Source organism: Cherax quadricarinatus, chromosome 22, assembly GCF_038502225.1.
Source record: "Cherax quadricarinatus isolate ZL_2023a chromosome 22, ASM3850222v1, whole genome shotgun sequence".
Classification (NCBI taxonomy): domain Eukaryota; kingdom Metazoa; phylum Arthropoda; class Malacostraca; order Decapoda; family Parastacidae; genus Cherax; species Cherax quadricarinatus.
Genome location: NC_091313.1, coordinates 20749989 through 20776520, shown reverse-complemented (window position 1 = coordinate 20776520; position 26532 = coordinate 20749989). Strand labels below are relative to the sequence as shown.

Sequence of the window (26532 nt, the reverse complement as noted above, 5' to 3'; positions counted from 1 at the left end):
ATCTGTAGGAGAAGGAAGGCAGGATAGGGGTCATCCTCAAAATGTTTGGAAGGAAGGGGTAAGGGAGGTTTTGTGGGCGAGGGGCTTGGACTTCTAGCAGGCGTGCATGAGTGTGTTCGATAGGAGTGAATGGAGACGAATGGTATTTGGGACCTGACGATCTGTTGGAGTGTGAGCAGGGTAATATTTAGTGAAGGGATTCAGGGAAACCGGTTATTTTTACATAGCCAGACTTGTATCCTGGAAATGGGAAGTACATTGCCTGCACTCTAAAGGAGGGGTTCGGGATATTAGCAGTTTGGAGGGATATGTTGTGTATCTTTATACATATATGCTTCTAAACTGTTGTGTTCTGAGCACCTCTGCAAAAACAGTGATTATGTGCGAGTGAGGTGAAAGTGTTGAATGATGATGAAAGTACAGTATGTATTTTCTTTTTGGGCATTTTCTTTCTTTTTGGGTCACCCTGCCTCGGTGGGAGACGGCTGACTTGTTGAAAAAAAAAAAAATATATACATACCTCTCTGGGTTTTCTTCTATTGTCTTTCTAGTTCTTGTTCTTGCTGTTTATTTCCTCTTATCTCCATGGGGAAGTGGAACAGAGTTCTTCCTCCGTAAGCCATAAGTGTCGTAGGAGGCGACTAAAATGCCGGGAGCAAGGGGCTAGTGACCCCTTCTCCTGTATATATTACTAAATGTAAAAGGAGAAACTTTTGTTTTTCCTTTTTGGCCACCCCGCCTCAGTGGGATACAGCCGGTGCATTGAAATAAAAAGAAAGAATAATAATTCTACCATACCCTGTACCTTATATACTAAATATGCTTATTCTCCTATAATTTTTTACACTCTTGTCCCTCTTCTTTTATACAAAGGAACTATGTATCCACTTTACCAATCCATAGGAACCTTTTTCTTTTTCATATATTTATTGAACAAAATTAGCAACTTATTTATCTGTACAAAGTTCAAAGACTCACCATTATCATTCATGCCTGGCAACCCAAACTTACCTGCTATGCCCTCTACAACAGTTACTCCCACTTTAGCATTTGGGTTCCCTACCACATTTACTTTCTCACTTGGTTCAAAATTCCCTAAACACTCACTTAACATCTCCCAGTCTCTCTCTCCAAGTTCATAAACACCTTACTTTAATCCACATAATTCTTCAATTTCTTTCTTTCTTTCAACACACCGGCCATATCCCACCGAGGCAGGGTGGCCCAAAAGGAAAAATGAAAGTTTTTTCTTTTTGGGGATTTTCTTTCTCTTTGGGTCACCCTGCCTCGGTGGGAGACGGCCGGCTTGTTGAAAAAAAAAAAGAAAATAGAAGAAAGCCCAGAGGGGTGTATATATATATGCTTGTACATGTATGTGTAGTGTGACCTAAGTGTAAGTAGAAGTAGCAAGACATACCTGTTTTTTTTTTTGTTTTTTTTCAACAAGTCGGTCGTCTCCCACCGAGGCAGGGTGACCCAAAAAAAAAAAAAAAAAAAAAAAAAAAAAGAAAGAAAATCCCCAAAAAGAAAATACTTTCATCATCATTCAACACTTTCACCACACTCACACATTATCACTGCTTTTGCAGAGGTGCTCAGAATATAACAGTTTAGAAGCATATACGTATAGAGATACACAACTTATCCCTCCAAATTGCCAATATCCCAAACCCCTCCTTTAAAGTGCAGGCATTGTACTTCCCATTTCCAGGACTCAAGTCCGACTATATGAAAATAACCGGTTTCCCTGAATCCCTTCACTAAATATTACCCTGCTCACACTCCAACAGATCGTCAGGTCCCAAGTATCATTCGTCTCCATTCACTCCTATCTAACACGCTCATGCACGCTTGCTGGAAGTCCAAGCCCCTCACCCACAAAACCTCCTTTACCCCCTCTTTCCAACCCTTTCGAGGACGACCCCTACCCCTCTTTCCTTCCCCTATAGATTTATATGCTTTCCATGTCATTCTACTTTGATCCATTCTCTCTAAATGACCAAACCACCTCAACAACCCCTCTTCTGCCCTCTGACTAATGCTTTTATTAACTCCACACCTTCTCCTAATTTCCACACTCCGAATTTTCTGCATAATATTTACACCACACATTGCCCTTAGACAGGACATCTCCACTGCCTCCAACCGTCTCCTCGCTGCTGCATTTACCACCCAAGCTTCACATCCATATAAGAGTGTTGGTACTACTATACTTTCATACATTCCCTTCTTTGCCTCCATAGATAACGTTTTTTGACTCCACATATACCTCAACGCACCACTCACCTTTTTTCCCTCATCAATTCTATGATTAACCTCATCCTTCATAAATCCATCCGCCGACACGTCAACTCCCAAGTATCTGAAAACATTCACTTCTTCCATACTCCTCCTCCCCAATTTGATATCCAATTTTTCTTTATCTAAATCATTTGATACCCTCATCACCTTACTCTTTTCTATGTTCACTTTCAACTTTCTACCTTTACACACATTCTCAAACTCATCCACTAACCTTTGCAATTTTTCTTTAGAATCTCCCATAAGCACAGTATCATCAGCAAAAAGTAACTGTGTCAATTCCCATTTTAAATTTGATTCCCCATAATTTAATCCCACCCCTCTCCCGAACACCCTAGCATTTACTTCTTTTACAACCCCATCTATAAATATATTAAACAACCATGGTGACATTACACATCCCTGTCTAAGACCTACTTTTACCGGGAAGTATTCTCCCTCTCTTCTACACACCCTAACCTGAGCCTCACTATCCTCATAAAAGCTCTTTACAGCATTTAGTAACTTACCACCTATTCCATATACTTGCAACATCTGCCACATTGCTCCTCTATCCACTCTATCATATGCCTTTTCTAAATCCATAAATGCAATAAAAACTTCCCTACCTTTATCTAAATACTGTTCACATATATGCTTCAATGTAAACACATGATCTACACATCCCCTACCCACTCTGAAACCTCCTTGCTCGTCCGCAATTCTACATTCTGTCTTACCTCTAATTCTTTCAATTATAACCCTACCGTATACTTTTCCTGGTATACTCAGTAAACTTATTCCTCTATAATTTTTACAATCTCTTTTGTCCCCTTTCCCTTTATATAAAGGGACTATACATGCTCTCCGCCAATCCCTAGGTACCTTCCCCTCTTTCATACATTTATTAAACAAAAGTACCAACCACTCCAACACTATATCCCCCCCTGCTTTTAACATTTCTGTCATGATCCCATCAGTTCCAGCTGCTTTACCCCCTTTCATTCTACGTAATGCCTCACGTACCTCCACCACACTTACATTCTGCTCTTCTTCACTCCTAAAAAATGGTATACCTCCCTGGCCAGTGCATGAAATTACCGCCTCCCTTTCTTCCTTAACATTTAAAAGTTCCTCAAAATATTCTCGCCATCTACCTAATACCTCCCTCTCCCCATCTACTAACTCCCCTACTCTGTTTTTAACTGACAAATCCATACTTTCCCTAGGCTTTCTTAACTTGTTTAACTCCCTCCAAAATTTTTTCTTATTTTCATTAAAATTTCTTGACAGTGCCTCTCCCACTCTTTCATCTGCTCTCCTTTTGCACTCTCTCACCACTCTCTTCACCTTTCTTTTACTCTCCATATACTCTGCTCTTCTTATAACACTTCTGCTTTGTAAAAACCTCTCGTAAGCTACCTTTTTCTCTTTTATCACACCCTTTACTTCATCATTCCACCAATCACTCCTCTTTCCTCCTGCCCCCACCCTCCTATAACCACAAACTTCTGCCCCACATTCTAATACTGCATTTTTAAAACTATTCCTGTAACCTGTAACCTTGCATATTTGTGAGACAGACAAAAGACACCAGCAATTATACCATCATGTAAAACAATTACAGGCTTTCGTTTTACACTCACTTGGCAGGACGGTAGTACCTCCCTGGGCAGTTGCTGTCTACCAACCTATTACCTATGAATTCTTGAATTTATACATTAATATTTCCTCTTTTTCTGCCATAACTGACCCTTCAACATTACTGTTACTCCTTTCTTAACTCTATCTCAGATAGCCTTAACCTAATCCCATTTATTTCCCCCAGCCGAAATTCTCCTACCCCCTTCAACTTCTGTTTCCCTGAGAGCCAGGATATCCAGCTTCTTTTTATTCATAACACTGACAATCATCTCTTTCTTATCATCTACACTACATCAATGCATATTCAAACATCCCAACTTTGTATAGATTTCTTTTTAAACATGCCGGCTGTCTCCCACCAAGGCAGGGTGACCAAAAAGAGAAAAACACTTTCAGCATCATTCACACATAATTACTGTCTTTGCAGAGGTGCACAGACATGACAGTTCAGACGTCACTCCAAACAGCAAGTATCCCAACCCCCTCCTTTAAAGTGCAGGCATTGTACTTTCCACCTCCAGGACTCAAGTCCGGCTAATGAGTTTCCCTGAATCCCTTCACAAAATATTACCCTGCTCACATTTCAACAGCTCATCGAGCCCCAAATACCATTTGTCTCCATTCACTCCTAACACACTCACACATGCCTTATATATTCTTATATTCCATAATTTATACAGAAAGGGTTACTAGCCCCTTGGCTCCTGGCATTTTAGTTGCCTGTTATGACATGCATGGCTTACGGTGGAAAGATTCTATTCTCCTTCCCCATGGAGATGAAGGAAATAAATAAGAACAAAAACTATTAAGAAAACAGAAGAAAACCCAGATGGGTATGTATACATAAACATGCATGTGTATTGTGACTTAAGTTTAAGTAGAGGTAGCAAGATGTACCTCTTATCTAGCATGTTTATGAGAGAAAGAAGAGACACCAGCAAACCTACCATTACGTAAAACAATTACAGGTTTCAGTTTCACACTCATTTAGCAGAATGGTAGTACAGTGGAACTCCGGTTTTCGCAAGCTCCAGTTATCGAACGTTTCGGTTTTAGGACCATTTTTTGTGTAAAATTTTGTTTCGGATGTCAGACCTTGATCCGGTAATCAGACGTATTATACACGTCCACTCATACGTTCGTGACTCACTCTTGGGCACATTAAATATCTTGTTTTATGTTAATATAGACATTTTCATTAATCCATCTATGATATTTTCTTCAAAATTATATAAGAAACACGTTGCATAGCATAGTATAAACATGCAATGTTTATGTTATCGAGTGGTGAGTTGGTGAGAGAAAACATTAAGTTTTCTCTTTTTCTCTGGTTGAGCATTGGAGAAAACTGTATGAATCTGCATAGGGCTTTTGTTTACAATTCTTGGCATGAATTATTCATTACTTCTCCCTTTGTTTACGATGGCATCTGAAGGTAGTTGTTAGAAATGATTCAACTCAGTGAACAAGGTATGTTGATGGTAATAATATGGCCCTGGGCCGCATTAAGTATCGTGTAGATAGGTGTATGTATGTAGCCCAGGCTACCTACTGGCTACCTAACGGCTACTTACCTCTACCAGCAACCTACATCTACCGGCTACTTAGTAAGTAAGTTTATTTAGGTATACACAAATACAGTTACATAGATTATCATACATGGCAGCATGTGTGTAGAGAACCTAAGATAACCCAAAAAAGTCAGACACAGTGACTTCCTACAAAAAAGTACTACTCACCTTTCACCCTACATTAAGACTACAAATATTTTAAGGTAAGTAATGAATGTGGAAGAGTTGGTGGATGACCACAGAGAAGAGCTAACCACTGAACAGCTGCAACACTATAGTTAATCTTTAAAAAATTTATTTTTTTGTTAATATTTTTGGGTGTCTGAAATGGATTAAGTGTACTTACATTATTTCTTATGGGAAATACCAATTCAGTTTTCACACATTTCGAGTTTATAGAATGACCTTCTGAAACAGATTAAGTTTGAAAACTGGGGCTCCACTGTACCTCCCGGGGTGGTTGCTGTCTGTCAACCTACTACTCAAATATATATTAACTCTTTCACTGTCAGTGTTATATTAGTATGGCTTACAAGTCAGAGTTGGTGCCATAGTATTGCACCAAAATTCTAGCGGCTTCAAATCTATGAGATAACTGAAAGACCTACATGTTAGAGAATGTGTCTGCGTGGTCATTGTGCGCAGTATAAAAAACAATCCTGCAGCACGCTGTGCATAAGAAAAAATAAAACTCCACGTTTTTGGTTTAAAAAGCCGAATTTGGTGTATTATCATATGGTATTATGGTTGTATTCTCATTTTCTTGATCTCATTTGATAGAATGGAAGATATATTACAGAAACAGAGATGATTTTGATTGGTTTCATGATGAAAAGTACCTTGAAATTGAGCTCAAAGTAGCAGAAATTTTTTATTTTTGCCGACGCTCAAGAGTAAACAAATGACATCACCGTCCAATACATGATAAACTGGCCAGTCTAATACACAGTAACAAATAGGCTGACATTATTATTTAAACAATTATTATAATAATGCAGTAGTCTGCCTAACAGTAAATCTTCTATTTTTTTGTGAGGATAAAAATTCAAAATGGAAAGCAAGAGTAATATAAGAGGGGCCTGGAGACATGGCTAATGAACAGAGAAAATGTTATTTTAGTGCCAGGAATGTCTGTATTGTTTATTCTGGACCCTATTTTGAAATTGGCATGTTTCGAAATTTGTGTGAAACTGGCCAAATTGCCAATTTCTGACCACTTTATTGGGTAGTTGAAATCGGTAAATGGGCGGTTTCTTGTACTCAATCGATAGAACAAATGGGGTTCTGGCAAAATAGTTACGAGTTTGGTAGACTGGAACAAAGGAATTGGCCAAAAATTGCGCTCAAAGTGGGCAAAATCGCTGATGCATATACATATAGCTGAGACCGCTAACGTAATTCCATAAGTTTCCATCAAATATCGTACTTTTGGTGTCATTACCATCAGAAAAAGGTTCTCTGTCATTTCATATATTTTTTTTTTAAATTCTTCAACACTGAGAGCAAGTTTGTGAGCAGGGATTCTGACAGTGAGAGGGTTAAACAAATACACAAGCCATTCCAAAATCACATCCTCCACCTGCTTGATTCATCTCCATCTTACTTCCATCAATCCTCAATGCTCCACTCACTTTCAAACAGGCTACTGCCTTACCAACTTTCTCCTTATTCATCGTTGTGCCTCCTTCCTCCAAACAGATCTTATTCCATGTATAAAATCAACACCTATATTCTCATCCACATTTCAAGGCTCCAAATATTTTGTTCATATATACAATTTTTTACCTCCCCTCCAACATCTAACCATATTCACTCTTAACTGCCAAGTCCATATGGTTTCCAAGCTTTCTCACTTTATTGTTCTTACATAGTATATCAACAGAGATCTTTACTCACTGGTCCTTCAGTTTTTTCTGTCTTCTCTGCAGTTTCCTCATCCAGATCCATGTAATTTCCTCCTTTGCTAGGTTGTACTTTAGAACCAGTAGTAACTTCAGTGACAGTTGGTTCAGGGGCTGGGTCTTCCATATCCCTAGTTAGATCCTCTTCCTCCTCTTCCATTTTTGTTTTCTTTACTGGTTTTCCTGGCGTGGTAGTGTTCCGTGCTCTAAAAACAAACAGTATAAACATATAAGAGAAAGCATAAGAATTATAGAGGAATAAGTCTGGTAAGTATATTCCATAAAGTGTACAACAGAATTATCAAGGGTTAAAGGAAAAAGACAGAAATTAGGATTGTACAGGCATAAGAAGAATTTATAAAGAAAAGGGGATATGGGGATTATGTGCAGTATTTGTATTAAAGCGCACACGCGTGCATATATAGTATACACATACATATGAGCAAGGTGAGTGTTGAATGATGATGAAAGTCTTTTCTTTTTGGGAATTTTCTTTCTTTTTGGGTCACCCTGCCTTGGTGGGAGACTGCAACATCGAGTCCTGCTTCTTGCAGAAGTGTTGCCGATATACCATTTTTTCTATTTTTCATATTATTTTATATAATTTTTATGTTCTGATAATTACAATTTATAGTAGTTCTTGTCATTTCATAACCAATGTTTGTGCATGATACATAATATGAAAAATTAGTTGGGTTAAAGTTCAATCAAATCAAATAAGATGTGTGTTACAATTTGATACATTAGGCGACACTCAAAACAATAACTCAGATTCTGGATGCCATGACTTTTCAAAGTAACAAAGTTTTGTACAGTATAACGTAGCATCAATGCTTTTATGGAGAAGCCAAACCACAACATTAAAGGATAATTAAAAATAGAAATAAAGTGTCTAGGCACATACACAATGCCAACTTTAGCTTATTTTTTAATTTAATAATGTTGCAATTTATCAATTTAACCCTTAAACTGTCCAAACACAGATCTACGTTTTTTCAACATTTGAAAAGTATGTAAAAAATGTAGATCTTTTTCTTTTTACATTTGAAAGCATGTAAAAAAAACTTTGATCTACTTTAAGGGTTAAAGGTTGTTATTCCACGAGGGATATCAAAGAGGTATGCGTTTCTGGTGTGGTGCCTATGTACTTGGCTAGACTTACTAACAAAATGGAGATGATTTTGGTCATTTTCAGTCCAGAGGAAGTATTTGTATTTTTCTGTGATTTTCCTGAGAAAGGGCAGGGGCAGGCCCCCACAAACCCTCTCCCAGGTCTGTTTCATGGGTTTTTACTAGACCTGGTTCAATTATCAGGATGGCTTAAACCATGACCAATCCTTCCTGGTTATGTTGTATTAGCCAAGAAATAAGGTAAAACATTGATTTTTAGTGATAGTGGATTCAAAACAGAGGGCCCATGTTAAATAGGAGAGGCCTAGGGATGTGATTGATCAAGTGGAATGCCCACAGTATTTACTTTGGACTCTCTTTAACCCTTTCACTGTCAAGAACCCTGCTCACAAACTTGCTCTCAGTGTCGGAGAATTTAAAAAAAAAAATTCTTATGAAATGATACAGAATCTTTTCCCGGTGGTAATGACATAAAAAAAAAAATACAAAATTTGGTGGAAAACTTACGGAATTACGCTCTTACGAAGTTAGCAGTCTCAGCGATATACATGCATCAACGATTTTGCCCACTTTGAGCCCTATTTTCAGCCAATTCCTTTGTTCCAGTTAACCAAGCTCATTGCTATTTCGCTGGAACTCCTTTTGTTCTATCGACTTAGTATAAGAAACTGCCCATTTACCAATTTCAACTACCCAATAAAGTGGTCAGATATTGGCAATTTGGCCAATTTCACACAAATTTTGAAAGATGCCAATTTCAAAACAGGGTCCAGAATAAACAATGCAGACATTCCTGGCACTAAAATAACATTTTCTCTGTTCATTAGGCACATCTCCAGGCCCCTCTTATATTATTCTTGCTTTCCATTTTGAGGTTTTATTCACACAAAAAATAGAAGATTTACTGTTATGCAGACTACTGCATTACTGTAATAATTGTATAAATAATGTCAGCCTATTTGTGACTGTGCATTAGACTGGCTAGTTGGACACTTATTGGACAGTGAGGTCATTTGTTTACTCTTGAACATCAGCAAAAATCAAACATTTACACTACTTTGCGCTCAATTTCAAAGTACTTTTCATCATGAAACCAACCAAAATCATCTCTATTTCTGTAATATATCTTCCACTCTATCAAATGAGACCAAGAAAACAAGAATACAACCATAAATACCATACAACAATACACCTCAAAGTCAGTGTTTTAAACCTAAAACATGGTCAGAGTTTTTTTCCTCATTATGCACTGTGTGCTGCAGGATTTTTTTTTATACTGTGCACACCGACCACGCAGATCCATTCGCTCACATGTAGGTTTACCAGCTTTCTCCCGCTAGATCTGAAGCCGATAGAATTTTGGCATATTAATGTGGCACCAACACTGGCTTGTAAGCCATGCTAATACAACACCGACAGTGATAGAGTTAATTTGGAATTTGTTATGTGTAAAATTGGCCAGATTACTGGCTTCTGGGCCCTTTATATGGTAATTTCAATGGTTCAGTAGAAAAGAACACTGGCAAACTAGCCAGGAACTGAATCCATTTAAGCAATGGAACTGGCTTAAAATAGGCCTCAAAATGAGCAGAATTGCATTTGCCCAGTGCTCCCTAACCTCTAACTTCACAACTGTGTAATTCTGTAAGTTTTGCATTTTTGGTATCATTACCTATAGTAAAACATTCTCTACTAATTTAGGTTTTTTAACACTGGCCATCTTCCACTGAGGTAGGGTGACAACCCCCATCCCCTGCCCATAAAAAAAAACACTTTCACCATCACTATCACTCTTGCCAGAGGCACACCAATACTACAGTTCAAAACTGCAAATATTCCCACCCCTCCTTCAGAGTGCAAGAACTGTACTTCCCACCTCCAGGACACTGAAGAGACTTTTAACCTTGGGAGTTGCAACAGTGAAAGGATTAACAAGAGCATTTTTTTTTTTTTTTTTTGGGGGGGGGGGGATATGCTGCAATAAATCATATTATTTAAAATTTACCCTTTCCTTTTGGAACGTGGTGATGGTGGTGATCGTGGTCTCTTTTTAGCTTTCTTCTTTTTATCTGGATCACTGAGGCCCATTGTGTCATCTACACTCAAGCATCCCCGATGCTTTTTCTTAGTGCCGCTGTCATCCACCTCATAATCTTCTTCATTCATCCACTCATTATAGGATTCCAAGTCTTGCAACCAGTTAGCACATACCTGAGAAATCATTTTTGAAAATTTTTTAATAATTTCTTGCTTACCATTATAACTAATGTTAAAGTTAGTGTCATGCTTTCAGTGCAGTTACAAATCCAAAATACTGTAAACAATCACAACAAAAGCAACATGTAACAGATCTTCAATTTGTGTAAAGCAAAGTTTTTAATAAATAAAATATTAAACATAACTACCAATTATTAAAATATGCTTATGTATACAGTATCACATAGTAAATGTAAAGTATATAATCTTTAGTTGCTTTTCATGTATCTTTTGTTCTTCATGTTTACAAAAGCACAATTTTATCCACACCATTTATTGCTTCATAAAGCTACTCTTATACCTTTGCTCAATTCTTACACCTTTTTTTTTAGTACTAGTTATTTCCCTGGTAAGGCGGGGTGAGTCAAAAAGACACTGACCATCACTCACTCTCTAGCTCTCATTCCAAAAGTACACACATCACATTTCAATTTGCTCTGTAATAATAATAATACAAACTTTCTTTTTTGGGTCACCCTGCCTCGGTGGGAGATGGCCGACTTGTTAAAAAAAAAAAAAACAGAACTAAGCACGCTAAACCCACAAGGATCATACAGCACTGCAATGTCCTTTGTAAAACGGATCATTGATTATCTGGTGCCTTTGGAGAGGAAGTCTTACTGGAGCTTTAAGGGAGGGGCGAGCCTTTTCCAGTTTCAGTAAATTAAAATTGAAAAATTATGGAAAAAACTTTTTCTTACTGAAAAATAGTACAAAATTCTGGCAACATTTTGATGTAATCTGCTTGTTTCTATTGTAGTTCTAAGTATGTTTTTCATTAAATGCATTTTTTTTTTTTTGTTGCTGCTGTCAGCAAAAATACATGTTGGCAATTTGTTTTTTTTCTCCAAAAATTATGATTTTTATAACTGTTTCATTGTAAATACTCTACATGGCATCTTCTGTGCTGGCTAGTATGGAGTGCAGTCAGTACCTGCCTTAGTAGCCGTCAGGCTGTCAACAAGCAAGGAGGGGTGCAACACGCTCAGATTTGGCGTGCAGTAACCGTAGAGTTTCACACCGAACAAAATCAATAATAAATCAGAAATAAGTTATTGACACTGTAATCCAACTCCTGCAATAAATATTAATAGGATTGTCATGATTTTTGCAGACGTTATTGAGGAATGATGGTTCTACAAACAACCACAGTGGATTTGTGATACTGTTTACAGCTTTGTTTTTAATGATTTTTTTGTACACAAATAAAAAAAAAAAACTAAATTACTAACTTCAACATTTTTTTTTATGGAATCTACTGACATTATCGCTAAACTGCTCTGGGTCATTATTAATCTAGCCTTTATCTTTCATCTGATGTCAACTAGAGCATAGTACATCTTCCCAATTTAGTAGAAACTGATAAGTCCTAGGACCCATAAAATTGTGCAAAAATAATTTTTTTCTAACTTGAAGGCTAACAGTCAAAACAGACACAGCCTATATGTTCTTTTTTAAGCTGCTTAATCCACTGTCACAGTCCCATTGAAATCTGACAAAAAAAAAAAAAAAAAAGTTGGTGATTCTGCTCGTCCCTTCCTTAAAAATGCTGGACAGTCACATGATTTTTGTTATAGCCCTTGTTTTTGCACTTTCCTTCCTTTTCAGCTTCATTACTTTAGGTACTTTGCACAAACAAAAATAACTGCAGTACTAGAAACTGACATCAACATGTCGCTATGAAGCCGGGTACACGATTAAAGAACACCAATGGAAATAAAACTGACAATCCTCAATGATGCGCTGGCTTTCTTGACTCTAGTGCAATAATCTGGTTAATATTAACATTCAGAATGAAAAACTAATATGAAATTAATTTGGGTGGGAAAGTTAAAGCATATTTTGAAACAATCCTATTTTTCTCAATTTAGGGATCTTGTGAGAAGTTAGACTAAAATGAGCACCATAAAAAACTCATGACGTAATGGTGTTCAGAAGACTTGGAATTGTTTAAATGCATCAATGATGCTGAGGTGATCTGTATGTACTACTACAGTAGACCCTCGGGTAACGATTTTAATCCGTTCCAGAGAGTTTGTCCTTAACTGATTTTATCGTTAGCCGAATTAATTTTCCCCATAAGAATAATGGAAATCCAACTAATCCATTCCTGCTGTCAGGAGGCTAGACAGAATAGTACTTCAATATGACGCTATTATCAACTCTACGGCTTATTTATCTATCACAATTCATCTAATATGACATAATAAACAATACTAATAACATAGAAACATGATATATACTCTAGAATGAATAAAATACAGCGGGTTAGCGGCAGCGGCAGCAGTGACTTCCAAGCTCCGTACTTTTCTCCAACAATCAGAGCTACCAATGCTCCTATGATGACCTAGTTACAAGCAAAACTGCACTACCCAACATAGCACCCAGAATGACCAAAGATTACCAACAGTGAAACCTACAAATCGAAAATAATAGAGATCAAAGGAAGACTGCCCACAAACCGAAAGAAACACCCCGCTGCCAGCCGAACAACGTAACCCTAAGCTTTGTATAACTACAACTTCTTAACTACAACAATTCCTGTAGTATTATGAGGCGCAATCTAAGAGGAAACAGCACCAAGGCCAGCAAGAAAACACCGAAAAATCAACTATTCAACAAGTGTAGTCAGGAGGACGCCGGCCCAGCAACCACCCCACTCACCACCGCTCAAGGCGACACCACAACAATAACAACAAACATGGCTGCCACCAGCCCATCCTCCCCTCTCTTCCCCGGATTCAACCTACCAAGTAGTCTCTCAGGTATGACCAACGATCCAGATACCCTAAACACATACATTTCCAACTTAGTCATTGAAAATATGAATCTTCGAGAGACGCTAACAAAACAAGACACCAGGATGACACAACTCGAGAACAAAATCCTCAGTCTTGAACAAAAGTTATCAACACCAGGAATGACTAACTGTGACAAGACCATCCAAGCAATCATAGATAGTCATACCCAACAAATAATATCTCTTAATACAAAGGTTGAAGAAGCAGTAAAAGAATGGAAGAACAACTTAGATAACCAGTTCAGTGACTACTTTGCTCTCCAAGAAGATAAAACTGAGCAAGATAAACTATCGGACGCAGTAATAGTTAACAGTCCACTTTTTCCCAGTGATATGAACCAAACAAACAGTAAAGAAATTACTCTGCAGATCATAAAGGACCAAACAAGTGTTATTGTACCAGAGTCAGAAATAAAAGAAGCCAGGTTACTAGGATCCCATGGTAGAAAAAGTGTTATGCTTAGATTCCATTCACATGACAGGAAAAAAGACTTAATTATTGCATCTATTAAAGTAAAGAAAGAGGTATACATAAACGAGTGTCTTACCAAAAAACGTCAGAACCTCCTTTATAGAGTCAGAAAACTTAAGCGGGAGAATAATGACACAATACACCAATGCTTCACACAAGATGGGAAAATTCTTGTTAGGAAAACAAATGTAGGTCAACTGTACACAATAACGAACGAGAATGATCTATCACGATTTCTCAGGGATACTAATCTTACAGAGAATAACTAAACAATGTCCAACCTAAAAGCCTACGTAGTGTAGTGAATGTTTTGCTCCATTATTGTTCAAATTTCACTGTACAATCTCTTAGTAATTAAATAATCAACTACCTCATTTTGTGATTTTACTAGTAAGCATAAGTCACCTTATGTAATTTTCTTATTTACTATTGTTTGCTTAAACATTAGCTGAATTGATACTTTCTCTGTCCATATTATTACCTCATATTTTTTAAATACTATCAATTGATATTACTTACTAAAATTAATAATTATCATTTTTACTATATATAATTTCAATTTACTCTTAACATTTTTGACATTTAATAACCATTACTTGTCTAATTACCTTTACCTGTTTTAATACCACATTTACTATCTTAGAGTACTCTTAATTACCTTGTGCTGCAATATAACCTCTAGTATAACTACCAGTGCAATATTGAATGAAATAATCATTACTTTTTCACTTTTTTGTAATCATTATTACTTACTAAAATTTTATTAAACACCATATTTACTACCAGTCAATTTTACTTTTGTACATTAAACATTATTTTATAATTCCCATAACATTTTGTTGCCTAATTTTCAAGTTTGTATATTCAACTCCAACCTTTATATTATCCTTTGTACCTGTGTACCTATCTACCATCTTACTATCATATTATAACCAAGACATTACCCTTGTTATTTTTTTACTATTATTCTTTTGGTACTTTAATTGTGAATTATATTTTGTCAATTTAAATCTAGTTATACTCCTGATCTTGTCAACAACCTATACCAGACTCTAGTGCAATTGCAAGTACCATTTCAATTTGTATTTTTATATTATAAGTTTGTATTATAATTCCTACTCTAAGATTGTTTTCATATCTTAGTGACTATATTGTGTGTGCAATTAGTGTATTTTTCAATTATATTATTGTTCAAGGCCCTCAACTATCTTTTGCTAACTAGTACCAACTACCTCGTATATTTTTTTTCTACTTTTCTTATTCTTTTGCTACCTTAACTTGCATATTTTATCTTGTCAATTTAAATCTAGTTATACTCTAATTCTTGTAAACAACTTATATAACACCTTAGTGCAATTACAATTGAGAGTCTTGTGCCTTTTTTATATTATTAGATTAAACTCAGTTGTACTATAGTCAATACCAAATTCATTATATTAGACCATATTGCAATTACTAGTGAGAGACTGGTGCTATTTTTAATTTGTATTGTTATATTATTAGATTAAATCTAGTTGTACTATAGCTCATTCTAGCTCAAAACATAGACTCCACAAAAGTCATTATATTAGACCTTAGTGCAATTATTTGATTACCACTTTATTGTTCACCACAACTTATATTAGTCCCTTTTATATTATAATTTTATATTATAATTCTAACTTTAAAGAATTACCTTTAAAGTACTACCTACTATCATATTCCCAACCTCCATTATTTGATCATCACTTTATTTGTTCACCACAAATTATTTTAGTCCCTTTTATATTGTCTCCTTTATTTTAGCTTTAAAAAACTACCTTAGCTCATTATTTTTACATTTGTTAAATAATTCAGGTGCTATTTTTTTTAGCTTTAGAATATTTACTTTATTTTTTACTTAATTCTAACTATAGATTCACTACAAATCTTATGATTACAAGCATTGATCCTGATACCAACCTCTTATTTAATGACTTAAATGATTCAAACAGTTACTGTAATTACTACACAGCAGAACAATCAAAGGCACTTCTCAGAGCTAACAACAACATAACTATCTTTAACTACAATATCAGATCTTTAAGCAAGCATTATGATGACCTCCTAGCATTACTAAATTCCTTGCATGCCAATATGTCCATCATTACACTAACTGAAACCTGGCTAAAGCCTGATACTACAGATGTCTATGCCATTCCTGGTTACACAGCCATACACAACTGTAGGCCAGACCAACAAGGGGGTGGCACTGCTATATACTACTCAGACCAACTAGAATGTATCACTAATACTTCCACAAGGGATGAACATGGGGAATATATAATAGCTAAATTCCAATCCAAATACCTACAAAAACCTCTTACAGTGATAAACATCTACAGAGTTCCACAATCAAACATTAGCCAATTTAGTCAAAACCTAGGAAGTATGATAACTGATGCACGCATGAACAAAGATCACTTACTACTCTCAGGTGACTTCAATATAAATCTCCTGCAAGACCAGGACCCACACGTTACTGAATTCACAAACACAATGAGTAACTGCATGTTGCTACCAACAGTAACAAAACCTACAAGAGTTACAGAGACTAGTGTTTCCCTACTTGACCACATCTGGACCAACACCATATCCCCTTTAAAATCAGGCATAATTACAGATAATACCACAGACCACTACCCTACTTTCCTCATAACAACTCTTGGTAAAATACCCCAAGACACTACTAAAGTTACCTTCAGACTTCACAATGAGGCAGCCATTAATAACTTCACAACAGCAGTAACAAACATTGACTGGCACACCGAGCTAGAAATCTATACAGATATTGACGAATGTTTTAATAATTTTCTAAAAAAGACCCAATACCTTTATAACAAGCACTGCCCTAAAAAAACTAAACAGATGACAGCTAAGAGACTGAACAGTCCCTGGCTAACACCCAGCATTCTCAAATCCATAAATACAAAACACCGATATGAAAAACAGTACAGAATGGGTCACATAACCAGAGACCAAACAAAACATTACTCGTCAATCCTAACCAGCCTGATAAGAAGGGCAAAAAAATTGTATTAAGAGAACAGATTATCCAACTTACGAGCTGATATAAAAAAGACCTGGAAGACCCTATCAGAAATTCTGGGAACAAAAAAGATATCACGACATAGTGAAATAAAATTAGCAAAATCAGATGAACCCCAACTCCCACCAACAGAAACAGCAAACAGACTCAATGATTTCTTCTCCACTATAGGTCAAAACCTTGCCAATAAAATCCCAAGCTCAGATACCCCACCAAATGACTACCTCACTGGCAACTACCCGAACACACTGTTCCTAGCTCCGACTAACCCATACGAAGTCTCCCTTATTATCAACGCACTGAAAAACAAGGCAGGAGATTTAAATAACTTACCACCCTTTATATACAAAAAAGCGTCACAAGTACTATCACCAATCATTGCAACACTCTTTAACAAATCCATTGAATCCTCCACCTTCCCTACAGTTCTCAAAATAGCAAGGGTCACCCCGATCCATAAAGGAGGAGACCAAACAGAGTTGAATAACTATAGGCCAATATCCAATTTACACCCTCTCTCAAAAATCTTCGAAAAATTAATTCATAAACGAATCTACTCCTACCTCTCCCAAAACATTCTCAACCCCTGCCAATTTGGATTCAGGCCTAATAAAAATACTAATGATGCTATTATACACATGCTAGAACATATATACACTGCAATAGAGAAAAAAGAAGTCCCACTGGGGATCTTCATTGACTTACGTAAAGCTTTTGATACAGTTGACCATGACTTGCTCCACGTAAAATTGTCACACTATGGTATTAGAGGGCACTCCCTCAACTACCTCAAGTCTTACCTCAGCAACAGAAGCCAATATGTGTACGCAAATGGGGCAAGCTCTTCCGCACAACCAATTACAGTTGGTGTCCCACAGGGAAGTGTCCTTGGCCCTCTTCTCTTTCTCCTATACATAAATGACCTACCAAATGCTTCGCAATTACTCAAACCCACACTTTTTGCAGATGACACTACATACGTCTTCTCTCACCCGAGCCCAGTCACGCTAGCCAATACTGTAAACACCGAATTACAGAAAATATCTACCTGGATGAGGACTAACAAACTTACACTAAACATTGACAAAACCTACTTCATTCAGTTTGGTAACAGAGCTACAGATGTACCTCTTAACATAACAATAAACGGATCACCTATCACAAAGCTAACAGAGGGAAAATTCCTAGGAATCCACCTCGATAATAGACTCAAATTTCATACACATATACAACAAATTTCTAAGAAAATTTCCAAGACTGTAGGCATACTATCGAAGATACGGTACTATGTTCCACAGTCAGCCCTCCTGGCCCTTTATCACTCTCTTATTTACCCCTATCTCACCTATGGAATTTGTGCATGGGGCTCAACAACAATTAACCATCTCACACCACTAATTACCCAACAAAAGGCTGCAGTTAGAATGATAACAAATTCTCACTACAGGCAACACACTCCACCAATATTCAAAACACTCAACCTACTCACCATACAAAACATCCATACTTATTATTGCACCTATTACATACATAGAACACTTAACTCTGATATTAACCCTCCCCTCAAACATCTCCTTGCCAACCTCAACAGAACACATGACCATAACACAAGGCACAGATCACTCTTTGATGTTCCTCGTGTCCATCTCACGCTATGCAAAAACTCAATGCACATAAAAGGCCCTTAAATCTGGAATTCATTACCTGTAAATATAAAAGAAACACTACCTGTTTATAAATTCAAGTCTCTTCTCAAAGATCACTTACTCACTCAAAACCAAATAAATACTGAATAACTGAACCTTATAAATTGTATATCCTATATGTTACTCACAATTATATCACACAAATGTTAAACCTAGGACCCAATCTAACTTTATTATTTTTTTAAATACACTACCTAACAGAATACTCCATTCGACTGAATGTACAGCAATGCAAGCAACCATATGACCTGTCTTTGTAATACTCATTTGTGCTTTATAGTTATCTGTTTACAATAATGTTTTATCACTGATTTCATCATTGCTTAGTTAATCTTAAGTTAATTTTAAGCCAGCCCGTAATGCTATGCATATAAGTGGCTTTGGCATGCTGCTCTTACCTGTATTTTTTGTACCTCTGTATGTATGCTTAAATTACTAAATAAATAAATAAATAAATAAAAAAATGTCATAATGTATGTGAGGATAAGTGATGGAAGTGTTGTTGTTGGGTTTATAATGGCCACTGGTGGTGGAGGCTTCTGCCACCACCACTATCCACAAACAATATATGAATGTAATTTATAAATAAGAGATATTTACATTTTAATTTATAAATGAGAAATATTTACATTTTAATTTATAAATAAGAAATATTTGCACTTACCTTGGAGATGTTAGTTTAATTATGTAGTTAGTTTGATGGAGTGTAGCAGGCATGCAGGGAGTGTAGCAGGCATGTAGGAGGCGAGAGGAAGGCGAGTTCATTATGCTTTGATATGACGCTAATATCATCACTACTGCTTATTTATCTATCACAATTCATCTAATATGGCATAATAAACAATATTGGCAGTTTGGAGGGATATGTTGTGTATCTTTATATGTGTATGCTTCTAGACTGTTGTATTCTGAGCACCTCTGCAAAAACAGTGATAATGTGCGAGTGTGGTGAAAGTGTTGAATGATGATGAAAGTATTTTCTTTTTGGGGATTTTCTTTCTTTTTTGGGTCACCCTGCCTCGGTGGGAGACGGCCGACTTGTTGAAAAAAAAAAAAAAAAAATTAGTAACATACTATACTAACATGATATATACTCTAGAATGAATAAAATATGTCATAATGTATGTGAGGATAAGTGATGGAAGTGTTGTTGTTGAGTTTATAATGGCCACTGGTGGTGGAGGCTTCTGCCACCACCACTATCCACAAACAATATATGAACGTAATTTATAAATAAGTAAGTTTATTCAGGTATACACAAATACAGTTACATACATAGATTATCATACATAGCAGCATATGTGTAAAGTACATAGGATAACCCAAGAAAGTCAGAGTGACTTATGTATTTCCATTGGGGTCCTTTCATATTTTTTTTTTTTCAACAAGTCGGCCGTCTCCCACCGAGGCAGGGTGACCCAAATAAGAAAGAAAATCCCCTAAAAGAAAATACTTTCATCATCATTCAACACTTTCACCACACTCACACATTATCACTGCTTTTGCAGAGGTGCTCAGAATACAACAGCTTAGAAGCATATACGAATAAAGATACACAACATATCCCTCCAAACTGCCAATATCCCAAACCCCTCCTTTAAAGTGCAGGCATTGTACTTCCCATTTCCAGGACTCAAGTCCGACTATATGAACATAACCGGTTTCCCTGAATCCCTTCATTAAATATTACCCTGCTCACACTCCAACAGATCGTCAGGTCCCAAGTATCATTCGCCTCCATTCACTCCTATCTAACACGCTCATGCACGCTTGCTGGAAGTCCAAGCCCCTAGCCCACAAAACCTCCTTTACCCCCTTTCCAACCCTTTCGAGGACGACCCCTACCCCTCCTTCCTTCCCCTACATATTTATATGCTTTCCATGTCATTCTACTTTGATCCATTCTCTCTAAATGACCAAACCACCTCAACAACCCCTCTTCTGCCCTCTGACTAATGCTTTTATTAACTCCACACCTTCTCCTAATTTCCAAACTCCGAATTTTCTGCATAATATTTACACCACACATTGCCCTTAGACAGGACATCTCCACTGCCTCCAACCGTCTCCTCACTGCTGCATTTACCACCCAAGCTTCACATCCATATAAGAGTGTTGATACTACTATACTTTCATACATTCCCTTCTTTGCCTCCATAGATAACGTTTTTTGACTCCACATATACCTCAACGCACCACTCACCTTTTTTCCCTCATCAATTCTATGATTAACCTCATCCTTCATAAATCCATCCGCCGACACGTCAACTCCCAAGTATCTGAAAACATTCACTTCTTCCATACTCCTCCTCCCCAATTTGATATCCAATTTTTCTTTATCTAAATCATTTGATACACTCATCACCTTACTCTTTTCTATGTTCACTTTCAACTTTCTACCTTTACACACGTTCTCAAACTCATCCACTAACCTTTGCAATTTTTCTTTAGAATCTCTCATAAGCACAGTATCATCAGCAAAAAGTAACTGTGTCAATTCCCATTATATTATATTCCTTTTATATTTACACTTACCTTGGAAGAGAGTTTAATTAGTTTGATGGAGGAGATGCTGGCAGAAGTTTAGAGTGGTGGAAGATACAGAGCAGGCCGGCATATGTTCTGCGGCCAAATACACGTACAACAACATTGGAGAGCTACTTTCGTGTCGTTTTTCTATCGCTTACTCGCTTAACTTACTTGCTACACTTAATTCTACACTTTATTGCTGGCTGGCACTATAGCCTTTATCGATACCTGCTGCCTTAGTATCGTACATACCATAGAATTACTGCAGAAGGCGCATTCACCCATCTCTCTTCCTCCTCCACTTTGGTACTTTGCTATGAGTTTTTTCTTGAATTTTATTGTTTCTTTATCACAGGGCTGGCACTAAAAACTTTCTTTGGGCCCATGGTAGCTTATTTAGCAGTTACAAGCACTAAAAACAATGGAATAATACAAAATATATCGCATGTACGCGTGAAATCGTCCTCCCTGGCTTGTAAACAATGGCACACTACCTTGTACATGGGCTCAGGCCGCACGGACACGTTAGGGACGAATGTCCTTAGCTGAATTTTTCATCATTGGGTGAGCCAATATTTTTACACAAAAATGCATCGGTATCCGATTTTATCGCTATCCGATGGCATTGTTGCCCGAGGGTCCACTGTACTACTATTTTTTTTTTAACACATCGGCCGTTTCCACTGAGGCAGGGTGACCCAAAAAGAAAGACAAAAAGAAAAAAAAAACTTTCATTATTCAATACCTTAACCATCATTCATACATAATCACTATCTTTGCAGAGGCACTCAGATACGATAGTTTAGATGTCCCTCCAAACAGCCAATATCCCAAACCCCTCCTTCAAAGTGCAGGCATTGTACTTCCCACCTCCAGGACTCCAAGTCCGGCTAACTGGTTTCCCTGAATCCCTTCACAAAATATTACGCTGCTCACACTCCAACAGCTCGTCAGGTCCCAAAAACCATTTGTCTCAATTCACTTCTATCAAACATGCTCAGGCATATTATTATTATTATTATTGCTATGGCCACCCTATTATAATATTTATGAGAAGAGCTAAATCCATAAGTTATGCAATGCTTATGGAAAATGAGAGGTAATGCAGTTTTACAAAATTGGATCCTATTCCTTGGATCAAGAGCCTTTCACCAATATCAAGGCACATTCACTCGAAGGGAGGGAGATCAAAAACAAGTTAATCTTATTTCAGCCAAATAAATAGAAAATTAAGCAACAGATAAATTATCGTTGAAAACTTCATCATTTTTAGTGCCCTATTTCAGACACTGTGCTGCAATGACAAATGGAAATTTGTTTTATTTTCAATCTTCTACTTTACTCACTAATGCATTTAAACACCAAGTTCTTTGTTTAACAGCTGTGAACCATATGGTGGCCAATTGTTAAAGTGCAATAGTGGTTTTCTGGTGAGTGCCAGTCTTTTCAGGGGACTGAACAAGACTGCCGGGTAACATTAGAAGCCGAATAACCTATTAACTACTAGATCTACCTTCACACTTGCCTAAGTCAAATCTGCTTTCTCCATGAGTTAACTACATCTCAGTTGTCATTCCCAACAACTACTGTACTTTAGGTTTCTTAATTTATCAGGTTTGGCAGGGTGACCCAAAAAAGAAAGAAAATCCCCAAAAAGAAAATACTTTCATCAATATTCAACACTTTCACCACAATCACACATTATCACTGCTTTTGCAGAGGTGCTCAGAATACAACAGTTTTGAAGCATATACGTATAAAGATACACAACATATCCCTCCAAACTGCCAATATCCCAAACCCTTAATTTAAAGTGCAGGCATTGTACTTCCCATTTCCAGGACTCAAGTCCGACTATATGAAAATAACCGGTTTCCCTGAATCCCTTCACTAAATATTACCCTGCTCACACTCCAACAGATCGTCAGGTCCCAAGTGCCATTCGTCTCCATTCACTCCTATCTAACACGCTCACGCACGCTTGCTGGAAGTCCAAGCCCCTAGTATGTAATACTAAATGGAAACTACTTAAGCAAATTGCACCTTCCACTGTCCATCAAAAAATTGTGGTGATTCAGGAGGGTCATAGTCCAATTCCACACTAGCTGCCCAAGAGTCATATGAATCAGGCATATAATAGAAGTGGAACAGTGTCTGTCGGTCACGGCGCATTACTGCACGTGCAAACTCATCTTCAAGTGGGTCTTGCTCATCGTAAACAATGTGAGATGCTTCTTCTTCCTCATCTGTTAAAGAAGGATTAATATTATTAAATGCACAACACAAAATATAAAACAAGACTACAGTAAATTTGTATATTAAATTTTGAGTTTCAACTAGAAAATAGTATAATAATTCAGACTAAGGAAAAAATTGTGACAAGACATAAAATTAATTTAAAAGAAAACTAATTATACATAGAGTTCATGTTTTGAAAATTATATAAGTACTGTAAATAAATGAAAACATGAAAATAATTTTCTATATTGTACTCAAAAGAGGATGTTGAGCACAGTACTTTTAAATTTTTTCTGCAGCCTTCCCTCCTGTCAACTTCCTATTACAGTACTTGCAGATAATCAAGCAGTTTTATAAAATTTTTGGAGCCTGGCCCAATTTTAAGGGTACTTAATTCCCTATGCTGTTATCAGCTAATACCTTAACATTTACCTAGTTTAGCTTGCTTATAATGGTCTATATATGCATGCACGTATGTACTCACCTAATTGTGGTTGCAGGGGTCGAGACTCAGCTCCTGGCCCCGCCTACATGCATGTATGCATGCATGCATGTATGCATACATGTATGTATGCATGTATGCATACATGTATGTATGCATGTATGCATGCATGTATGCATGCATACATGCATGCATATATGCATGCATGCATGTATATATACATGCATGCATGTATATATGCATGCATGTATATATATTTATTTTTCTTTTTCTTTTTCCAGCAAGTCAGCCATCTCCCACCTAGGCAGGGTGACTCAAAAAGAAAGAAAATTCCCAAAACAAAAATACTTTCAACATCATTCAACACTTTCACCTCACTCATACATAATCACTCTTTTTGCAGAGGCACCCAGATACAACAGTTTAGAAGCATATATAAAGATATAATATAAAAAGTGAACTGAAATAATATGATAAACTAAACCATATAGAATACAAGATCAGGGCCCCAATTATATATACAGGTCTCCCTCAACATTCGTGTTTTCAACTTTCGCGGGCTTCACACATTCACGAATTCCTAACCGCCAAATTCCCAGGCACCAAATCATATTTAAGTTTCCCGCCACCCGCAAGTCCCTACTACCCTCCCTCTGAGCCCCTCAACTGGCAGCCAGCCCTCCCGCCACTCAGCGTGGTGAGTGTTTTGTTTGTTCATTATTTGCTATTAAACTACAGTATAAATAATGTCAACCCATTCATGACTGCATATTGGAATGGCCATTCGGACAGGTATTAAACAATGACATCGTACGTTTACTCTTGAACACGGCAAAGAATCAAACATTTCTGCTACTGCTAATATTAATAATAATAATAATAATAATAATAATAATAATAATAATAATAATAATAATAATAATAATAATAATAATAATAATAATAATAATAATAATAATAATAATAATAATAATAATAATAATAATAATAATAATAACAATAATAATACTATGGAACTGAAGAAGGAAATTATACAAAAATACAAGAGTTGAAGCAGTGGTGAATGAAGTGGTTGAGGCATCATCAGTCAGTGTGGCTTTGTTTATGCTGGAGTGAGCATTAGTCTCTGTGCTCTTCCAAACATTTCACAATAATTCATTGTTTGGTGCTTGTAGATTGAATGCAACTGCAGTGGTTGAGGCAGTGGTAGAGGCAGTGGTTGAGGCAGTGGTTGTGGCAATGGTTGAGGCAGTGGTAGAGGCAGTGGTAGAGGCAGTGGTTGAGGCAGTGGGTGAGGCAATGGTTGAGGCAGTGGGTGAGGCAGCAGTTGTGGCAGTGGTATTTAATAACATCTATGTTATTAATACACGCACATGCATATATATATATACATACATCTAGGTTTTTCTCCTTTTTCTAAATAGCTCTTGTTCTTTTTTTTATTTCTTCTATTGTCCATGGGGAAGTGGAAAAGAATCTTTCCTCCGTAAGCCATGCGTGTCGTATGAGGCGACTAAAATGCCGGGAGCAATGGGCTAGTAACCCCTTCTCCTGTATACAATTACTAAAAAAGAGAAGAAGAAAAACTTTATAAAACTGGGTTGCTTAAATGTGCGTGGATGTAGTGCGGATGACAAGAAACAGATGATTGCTGATGTTATGAATGAAAAGAAGTTGGATGTCCTGGCCCTAAGCGAAACAAAGCTGAAGGGGGTAGGAGAGTTTCAGTGGGGGGAAATAAATGGGATTAAATCTGGAGTATCTGAGAGAGTTAGAGCAAAGGAAGGGGTAGCAGTAATGTTAAATGATCAGTTATGGAAGGAGAAAAGAGAATATGAATGTGTAAATTCAAGAATTATGTGGATTAAAGTAAAGGTTGGATGCGAGAAGTGGGTCATAATAAGCGTGTATGCACCTGGAGAAGAGAGGAATGCAGAGGAGAGAGAGAGATTTTGGGAGATGTTAAGTGAATGTATAGGAGCATTTGAACCAAGTGAGAGAGTAATTGTGGTAGGGGACTTGAATGCTAAAGTAGGAGAAACTTTTAGAGAGGGTGTGGTAGGTAAGTTTGGGGTGCCAGGTGTAAATGATAATGGGAGCCCTTTGATTGAACTTTGTATAGAAAGGGGTTTAGTTATAGGTAATACATATTTTAAGAAAAAGAGGATAAATAAGTATACACGATATGATGTAGGGCGAAATGACAGTAGTTTGTTGGATTATGTATTGGTAGATAAAAGACTGTTGAGTAGACTTCAGGATGTACATGTTTATAGAGGGGCCACAGATATATCAGATCACTTTCTAGTTGTAGCTACACTGAGAGTAAAAGGTAGATGGGATACAAGGAGAATAGAAGCATCAGGGAAGAGAGAGGTGAAGGTTTATAAACTAAAAGAGGAGGCAGTTAGGGTAAGATATAAACAGCTATTGGAGGATAGATGGGCTAATGAGAGCATAGGCAATGGGGTCGAAGAGGTATGGGGTAGGTTTAA

The 26532-nt window shown here is 37.0% G+C and overlaps 1 protein-coding gene across 1 annotated transcript in view; it reads right to left on the bottom strand.

Moving 5' to 3' along the window:
- Positions 1-26532, bottom strand: part of mor (SWI/SNF- related protein mor) — a 139812-nt gene that overhangs the window by 45004 nt on the left and 68276 nt on the right. The window contains exons 5-7 of the mRNA XM_053777954.2: positions 23401-23603; positions 10533-10738; positions 7392-7602 (exon numbers count right to left, since the gene is read on the bottom strand). Coding sequence (XP_053633929.2) covers positions 7392-7602; positions 10533-10738; positions 23401-23603 — 620 coding nt within the window. The remainder of the gene's footprint in view (positions 1-7391; positions 7603-10532; positions 10739-23400; positions 23604-26532) is intronic.